Source organism: Sinocyclocheilus grahami, unplaced genomic scaffold, assembly GCF_001515645.1.
Source record: "Sinocyclocheilus grahami isolate Dianchi unplaced genomic scaffold, SAMN03320097.WGS_v1.1 scaffold759.1, whole genome shotgun sequence".
NCBI lineage: Eukaryota > Metazoa > Chordata > Actinopteri > Cypriniformes > Cyprinidae > Sinocyclocheilus > Sinocyclocheilus grahami.
Genome location: NW_015505938.1, coordinates 837,244 through 846,293, shown reverse-complemented (window position 1 = coordinate 846,293; position 9,050 = coordinate 837,244). Strand labels below are relative to the sequence as shown.

General features: G+C 40.4%; 1 protein-coding gene across 1 annotated transcript in view; it reads right to left on the bottom strand.

Annotated features, from left to right (window-relative positions):
• The window catches only part of LOC107561144 (von Willebrand factor A domain-containing protein 5A-like), a 14,411-nt gene extending 6,508 nt beyond the window's left edge, over window positions 1-7,903 (bottom strand). Inside the window, exons 1-14 of the mRNA XM_016245509.1 lie at window positions 7,898-7,903; window positions 7,493-7,657; window positions 7,195-7,417; window positions 6,944-7,107; window positions 6,754-6,868; window positions 6,066-6,241; window positions 5,894-5,982; window positions 5,644-5,788; window positions 3,611-3,690; window positions 3,420-3,534; window positions 3,175-3,333; window positions 2,376-2,479; window positions 1,951-2,117; window positions 801-875 (exon numbers count right to left, since the gene is read on the bottom strand). Coding sequence (XP_016100995.1) covers window positions 801-875; window positions 1,951-2,117; window positions 2,376-2,479; window positions 3,175-3,333; window positions 3,420-3,534; window positions 3,611-3,690; window positions 5,644-5,788; window positions 5,894-5,982; window positions 6,066-6,241; window positions 6,754-6,868; window positions 6,944-7,107; window positions 7,195-7,417; window positions 7,493-7,657; window positions 7,898-7,903 — 1,783 coding nt within the window. The remainder of the gene's footprint in view (window positions 1-800; window positions 876-1,950; window positions 2,118-2,375; window positions 2,480-3,174; window positions 3,334-3,419; window positions 3,535-3,610; window positions 3,691-5,643; window positions 5,789-5,893; window positions 5,983-6,065; window positions 6,242-6,753; window positions 6,869-6,943; window positions 7,108-7,194; window positions 7,418-7,492; window positions 7,658-7,897) is intronic.
• Between the last annotated feature and the right edge of the window lie 1,147 nt (window positions 7,904-9,050).

Below are 9,050 nucleotides of genomic sequence, written 5' to 3'. Positions count from 1 at the left end.
GGCTGTTCTGACTCACAGACTGTAAGTACGTTTTTTATATTTAAAGAATTTGTCACTGATGATTCAAACGTGAGTTTTGAGCAATGTAGAGTAGGGCTTGTTGTTTGTCATTTCTCCGATCACAAATGCAGACATGGTTTTATGTTTACGAGGCGCGATGCCACGCGTAAAAAGACAGTATAAGTCCTTATAATCCGTAATTATGTCCCCACTGGATGCAACAAATGCCTCGTTTATAATGGGTTTTAATGTTTTTGTCTCTTCGCTCCGGCCGGACACGGCATCACAGTAACATTTCCGTCACACGCTTAAGGTATTCGGCTAATCACAACGCACTGGATAGCTGGCCAATCACAGAACACCTCGCTTTTCAGAACGATGAGCTTTGTAAAAATCGACGCGTTTCAGAAAGGCGGGGCATAGAGGAGAAATAATAATGTACAGTATGTGGAAAATAATGTGTTTTTTTTTACCTTAAATCGCATAAACACATTTCATTACACCAAATACAGCAAATAATATTCTTTTTAGCAACATCATATGACCCCTTTAAAAAAAGAGGTAGCATATTTCACTAATTTTTATAAAACACTACTATAAAAATGCATAATGTGAATCTTTAACTATGTGTTGTCGCAAACAGCCAGTAAATAACTACACTGATTTCAGCATCACCGGTAGTTTTAAGCTGTACTGTTTGTGTTTGATTGACTTTGTCAGAACTGATGAGGCTTGTAAACCAATAATTAATTGTACCAGTTTAGTAATATGCCAAAAAACAAACAATGAGGTGCATTTACCTGCAGATGAATTAAAGCTTCCAAAGGCACATGGCTGAGCATATTGTGAAGCTACAGAAAGAGAAACCAAAGGTCAGAACAGATTCAGATCTGGAGAAACAGCCAAGAACAGACACATCCAACAGAACAAAAAAAAACAAAAAAACATTGGAATAGGGATGGATTGTCTTCCAGACAACATTTTAATATCTTCTGTTAGTTTTAATACAATGGCAATATAAAAACCTTTTTTTTGGTTTTGTTTTTTTAATATGACGTTACAGTTTTTCTCACATGAAACAAAAGAGAGAGAAAAAACGAGGTAGCATATTTCATAACACAAAATGCATAATGTGAGTCTTTAACTCTATTGCCATATCACTGGTAGTTTTAAGCTATATGTGTTTGATTCACTTTGTCAGAACCGACGCCTTACTGTGTCAAGTTAAATGTAGCTTTGGAATGTTTCAATGTGGTCTGTGCACGCTTCCTGTGTGAACAGCTTCATACTCATTCTAAAATTTTGGTAAGTGTGGTTTGGTGAGGCTTGTAAATCAGTAAACAAATGTAACAGTTTTGAGCGTTAGCAAAATGTTGAGACACGTTTCTTAGTAAACACCACACTTTCACATGGGGAGCCCCACACACAACAGATGGGAAATAACACCTTACCACATCCCTCCTAAAGCAGAAAAAAAATTTACCTTTCACATCTTAATGAGGTCAAGCAAACACAAACAGGTTTTACAGACAGCTGGTGTTACACATACAGACACAATCAGAGTACTACAACAGCACTGACAGAAAAACTGAAAAACAAGAGTATATATTATGTAACGAATCAGCTCATGAGGAAATATGAATAATTAACCATAACTAGTTATAATTAATTATTCATATTTTAGATCCGCTGTAGATATTTAGCTGACCTCTCAGGGTCAACTGTCTTGTCAATTCTAAGAATGTTAGTTTCCTGGTTAAGGGAAATAACTTTCTTACTGTACAATTCTACAAAAGCTTGTAGCATAAATCTGCATGATTAAGTGACTCCAGTTATAAGCAAACAATGAACCACGTCAAGTGTGATACAAGTAACAATTAAAAAAAGACACAGATATCCTGCATACACACTCTTCCAAAGAACACACACAAACACAATCCTTGCACTAACCGCGTGTTGGCACTCTTCTCTGCTTCAGGGGTCCTTTCACAGTCTGTCTGCTGTCTTTATTAACAGCAATGAAGGCTGTATGAACACTGCTCACTCCTGCCTGAACACTGAGCTCCACCATCCTGCTCCTGATGCCCTCAAAGGGCAAAAACTGGGATTTATTGTTACTTTATATTTAGATTTATGCATTTTATAAGCAGATAAGCAGACTCTTTTATCCAAAGCAACTTATATTGCATTCAATGTATACATTTTATCAGTTCATGGATTCTCTGGGAATCGAACCCATGACCTTGGCATCGCTAGTACCATACTCTACTGTTTAGGATACAATAATGCTGCGTGTTACTTAAAAAAAAAAAAAAAAAAAAACGGCTCACGTCACTCCAGTTCAGTGTATTTTTCAGTGTGTTTATGTGTTTTACCCAGTTTCCTCAGTTGGTTTGAGGCAGAAGTGGAGCTGGTTTGTTACTGGTTGATCTTTCAGACTGTATTTGACTGTCACTGTTCCCTCAGAGCCTCCTGAACTCTATGAGAGAGTGGAGACAATGGAATAGGGAATTAAAAAAGACAACAAATTACCTACAACAACAAGAAATGGCAAACTTTTCAACTTTCAACTTTTTGAACTTGAAAAATTATTGTTTTTATGAAGTCAATTTTAAAGGAAAAGTTTACTGAAACTCATATCATTCCAAACCCATATGACAGTCTTCCTCCCCACAAAACACAAAAAGAGAAATTCTTAAGAGAAGAAATGCATTTCCATTTAATTACAAATAACTGTGAGCAGTGGAGCTTCAAGTTTCAAAAAGGGACACAAAAGCACCATAAAAGTGATTCATACATGTGATTGGTCTAGAGCTAAGAGTGCGTGTCAAAAATGTAATGCCCCTTCCCATAAGCGACTGATTTCAGCTTCTGAGGCTTCATTAGAATCTGTAAACATATTGTAATTATGTTGACGGTTTTGCTGTACCAGTTCAAACCCAAACCATGTTTGCAAAGACTTCAGCATGACATTTTACAGTAGACGTGTATTATGTAAATGTGTTACTTGCTGAAGTAGAGAAGTCACGGAAAAAATGGTAGGACTACAAATGAGGTGTTTTCTTTTGGAGTGATTATTTCATTTTGATGTGGACTTTGTGCTTTGTAAATTTGCAGATTGATTACACTAGATTGCAGATCAATTGTCATTAAAAACATGCTACATCATCTCACTTCTCCTTTCATTTGGGCATAAATGAGTGTTCTTTGTCCCTGGCAGAGCACATTGATGGGTGGAGACAGTGTGTCAACAGTAACTCCTTCTGGAAGGGTCCAATCCACAGAGATATTAACCACAGCAGGCTGCAGCGCAAACCTGACCGACTGCATCACCTGATATAGTTTGAAGAGAAAGAGACACCATTGAGACATTTGACTAGGAAACATTTGTGCCTGTGAAATCCAGTGGAGAGCTTTACTTTGGGCTGCATGCGGTCGGTGTCTGTGATGAACTGAGCGTGACCCGATCCCTCTCTGGCCATTCCTGTGATGAGGGCGGCACTTGCACCCTCACCAATCCCGAATGAGAAACACCTGAAGACACGATAAACTGCTACTGTTAGTGATGAAGATATGAATGATGCACAGATCAAACCCAGCAGACCTTTACCTGTGAGAGTGAGCGTGACTTTTCACCAGGTCCAGCACCTCTTTAGTGTTTCCCACCTCTCCATCAGTGAAGACGAACAGCTGAAGAGAGAAAAACAACTGAGTCTTAAGTCTTGTTTGTGTGATCGCTTAGCTCTGTCACATGATCCTCTGCTCACATCGCTCAAGAGGTTTTAGCCATTTTCACTCCTACCTTAGTTTTCTTATATTACAGGTGGCATGAAACTATCACCTAAACTAGCAAGAAGAAGCATTGAGAAGAAGTATTTTGCCAAACATAATGCATTGCATGGGTTCAGGCAGGCCACGTTAGTCAAGCTCACATCAGCTGATCCTCGTTGGCCAATAGGATTAAAGGGGTCATATGATGTTGCTAAAAAGAGCATTATTTTGTGTATTTGGTGTAATGAAATGGGTTTATGTGGTTTAAGGTTAAAAAAACAAATTATTTTCCACATACTGTACTTTATTGTTTCTCCACTATTCCCCGCCTTTCTGAAACGCGTCGATTTTTACAAAGCTCATCGGTCTGAAAAAGCGAGGTGTGCTCTGATTGGCCAGCTATCCAGTGCATTGTGATTGGCCGAATACCTCAAGTGTGTGACGGAAATGTTACGCCCCTCACCATACTGTGATGCCCTGTCCGGCCGGAGTGACGAGACAAAAACATGAAAACCCATTATAAGCGAGGCATTTGTTGCATCCAGTGGGGACATAATTACGGATTATAATGACTTACACTGTCTTTTTATGCGTTGCATCTCGCCGCGTAAACATAAAACCATGTCTGCATTTGTGATCGAGAAACGACAAACAACAAGCGCTACTCTACACTGCCCAAAACTCGTGTTTGAATCGTCAGTGGCAAATCCTTTAAATATGAAAAACGTACTTACAGACTGTGAGTCAGAAGAGCCGGCATTGTAGTCTACTCTCCCAGGATCAGGAAACAGTCCTCCATAAAATGTGCTGCACACATCTGAATATTTGGGTTGAACTGTTCTGGAACAGTGTTGTAAATACAACTTAACCACTGATTTCTAGTTGTGTCCTCTTTTGGAAGGCCAAACAAAGCAGTTTCACTTTCACAATGAAACACGGCGGGCTAGAGTGAGCGGAGGCGGGTGTGCTTGAGAACGGCGCGGCCGGCGGATTCGACAAAGGAGCGTCCGGAGGGCTTGCAGCAACCACATGTGACGACCCCGGGCTGGACTCCGCTTCGTCCACGGTGAAAGCCGATCCGGCGATCCACAGCGCAAAGTTGTAGTATTTTCTCAGCGACCAGCACGGATCAGCTCCAGGCACGACGAAGCAGATATCGTCCTCTTTTGGAAGGCCAAACAAAGTAGTTTCGCTTTCACAACGAAACACACGGCAACAACAATACTACAGCGAGAATCAAAGTTACGCCTTCATTCTTTGCGTGAACATTTGGGCGGCGTTATGCAAATCTTCCCACACAGTGATGTAGATATGTGGGGGCGTGTTAGATCGAGCCGTTTTAGGTAGGCGTGGTTGACTCTTAACTTTTATAAAGAATTTGAGACTTTAGTCTTTGCAACTTTACAGATCTTCTTTATGCACCAAGAGCTTGTAACACTCCAAAGAGAAAGGAAAAATTTAAATCGCATCATATGACCCCTTTAAGACACCTATCACAGCAATCCTATTAAAGGCACCATTCAGTTATCTTGTTGCTCTGGAGCCAATTAGATGGCAAAGCATCTTTGTCACATCAGGCTAATATTTCACTATTCCATCCATCTCCGAAGGTGTTTTCAGTGCAGCTGAGTTCATGTTTCCTTTTTATGCTCGTTAGCTTATACAGATATGGGCATTTTTGCATGTTCTTCAGTAGTTAATTAGTGCTCTAGCTATGGGATTGGATCTAATTCCTATGTATCATTTGGCTTTGAGATATAATCACTGTCAGTTTTTGTTTGGGGGGCGTTTCACATAGTTTGATTTGAGGGGTTATATTGCTGCACTCCTTAGGTAACAGCTGGATAGGAAGTCCTTGGAAGCAAGTCATACCTGTCTGGGGTGGTCAGGGTGATAGCGTAGATTGTAGATGTGTTTTAGAGGCTGTAAAATCTCTGTGCCGCCCATGTCTGCTTGCATTTCCTTCACTTTCTTCAGAGCCTGATCCATTGTGTCCTGATTGTATTCGAGACTCAGACTGCAAAAAAATAAAAATAAATAATAAGACATCAATGACAATGTCATCTCACACATTTCAAACATTAATATCTGAATATCTGTGAATGAGGATCTAGACACTTACGGGAAGAAGGACTCAAAACGAGAGCCAAATCCATAGATATTGAAGTAGCAACCCATGGGCAGACTCTTCAACAGTAACAGCAGAGTGTCCTATAGAGAGACATGGATAGACATTCAAGTGTGTCTCGTCTGAATATGTGTCAACAGACCCAAAAGTACATTTTAGATCTTACCTTTGCACTTTCAATGCGCATCTGTGCTCCTTTCCCATGATGCATCATGTCTCCCATACTGCCTGATCTGTCAATCAAGAAAACAAACTCGCCTCGAGATGCCAGTGATGACATCACTTCCTCCGGGAACTCTGGGTACAAACTCATCATGACCACTGGGTCCCTCATCAGAGAGCCTTAAATAAAGAAATTACACTGAGTGTAAGTTATAATTCACAGTGAATTTATACTTCAACACGAAACCATTCAAAACAGACCAACCATAGGCTCTGAGATTAAGCAATAGTATATGTTTCTGTTGAAGCTATTTCAAGTTTTTATTTCAATTTCATTTAAAAAAAGATTAAGAGCCAATAATGTATCGTTTAGAAAAATGGAATATACAGTATTTTATAATTATCATCCATGACATAAATTAATACTTTTATATTGTATTTATATTGATGATTTGACTACATGATTCACAGTGCTTCATGAAAAGCTCATTACGTCATAAATGACTAATTACAGTCTAGTATATTTAACTTTTCCAATATTGAAATACACTTTGTTTTAAGTCAAAATGTTGTGTGATTCACTGAAGCTAGATGGGTTGATTTTTAAATGCCTATGGAAAATGAGTGGAAAAAAATACTTCTGGATTTAAGGTCAATGGTCGGTCACTGTTCAGTAGACGTTCAGGTCGTACCTGGCGGGGCAGTGGTCACTCCTGCCTCCACTATAGCAGAGGGCTGATGGGTATCCTGATAGAACACAAACAGCTCAAAGTCCTTATCAAACATGTGACCAGGACTCAGATCCACCTGCACACATAAACACCACATGCATTAAACTGCTCTGCTCACACATCCAGATAAACACATGAAGACACACAGTACCGTAGCCTGAGTGTGATCAGAGTGGAGGAACACTAGATCCAGAGAGCAGTTGGACTCTAGTTTGGTGATGGGCTTTGGAGAGCTCACATAGACACTGAGAGTCAGCGTATAGGGAACAGCTCCACATCTTGATGAAATCTCTGAGACGATACCAGCACCTGAACCTGACACACACACACACACACACACAGAGTGTGTTAGAATCAGCTTCTCTCCTCTAATAAAGTGTGTGTCAGCAGCTGCTGCACTGCTGCATGGTGTGTATCGGGGGTTGAGTACAGTCGGCAGACAGAAGCGCAGCGAGTGATCGGCCTGCACAGCGAGCTCGGTGACGTAGATGATGGTGACAGCAGCGTTCTGACCCGCCGACAGACACCCGACACTCAGTCTGAACACATCAGGACTCTCTGCGCTCTCTTCCAACAGAAACGCCTGCTGACCCGAACTCACAGCATCATCATACTGATCCCTCGCCTGCAAGATATGGTTTGTTACGAGATGCACAGTAAAAATTTATGCAACTGAGCTGCGGTTTGTATTTGGACTTACGGTGTCTCTGTCCTGCACCTCTGCCACAATCTCCTGCTCTCCGATCTTGGCACTGAAGTGGCAGACAGCAGCATCCGCAGGCAGAGGGAAGACGAACAAGGCCTCCAGGGGGCGCTCTTCCTCATTCACATACTGCAGAGTGGAGGAGGCTGTGGCTACATGATTCTGAACCAGAAACAACAACATCACAAATACAGAAGAAAACATCACAAATATATCTCATACAGCTCTGATTAAATTTTTTTTATTAGACATTAAGAACATGAACGTATAGATATATAATAAAAAATTTGTGAACAAACGAGAATGGGACATGTGACAACTTGCTTCATATGACAGTTATAAAAAATACACTTCTTAAGACAGGACAACATATTTCAGCCACCGTAAACACCAGAGCCACACCTTCATGTTTTCAGTGTGGAACTAGGCACAGCTAGACAGAGCTTCTTCTCAAACCTTATAAACAGTAACTTAAACAACACTCACACTCTTTTTGCTACTGTTGAGAGACTAACAAACCCCCCCAAGTCAGTTTCCCAGTAAAAATGCTCTCCGACAGCAAATGCAATGAGTTTGCTTCCTTCTTTTCTGAGAAGATCAATAATATCAGAAAGGAGATCAGCACATCCTCAAGTTATGCAGAGGTCAGACAGATTCGACCGCAACTTCAGAAAGAAGTTACTATGTCTGTTTTTGAAGCAATTGATAGCAACATTTTGGAAGAAATAGCACAGAACCTTAAATTGCCAACCTGCTGCCATGACACACTTTCCACATCTTTTTTCAAAAGCGTGTTTAACTGTTTAGAAGCAGATCTCTTACAAGTGGTAACACCTCACTTTTTTCTGGGACTTTTCCAAACTCCATGAAAACTGCAATTGTTAAGCCCCTCCTGAAAAACAGCAATCTGGATAACACCATATTGAGCAACTATAGACCAATATCAAATCTTCCTTTTATTGGCAAGATTATTGAAAAGGTTGCTTTCAATCAGCTGAACAACTTCTTAAATTCAAATGGATACCTGGACAATTTTCAGTCTGGTTTCCGACCGAATCATAGCACAGAGACAGCGCTCATAAAGATAATAAATGATATTCGCTTAAATTCAGATTTTGACAAAATATCAGGGCTGGTACTACTAGATCTCAATGCTGCGTTTGACACTGTCGATCATAACATACTTCTAGAGAGATTGGAAAACTGGGTCGGGCTTTCTGGGATGGTCCTCAAATGGTTCAGGTCATACTTAGAAGGGAGAGGTTATTATGTGAGTATAGGAGATCATAAGTCTAAGTGGACATCCATGACATGTGGAGTCCCTCAAGACTCAATTTTTGTGCCACTTTTGCTCAACCTGTATATGCTTCCACTAAGTCAAAAAATGAGAAAGAACCAAATTGCCTATCACAGCAATGCAGATGATACCCAGTTTTACCGGCTAGCCTTATCGCCTAATGACTACAAACCCAGTCTGCCTGACTGAAGTCATTGCATTTGGAAACAAAGATGAAGTTCTCAAGGTGAATGCATACCTTGACTCTAGGGGCCAAAC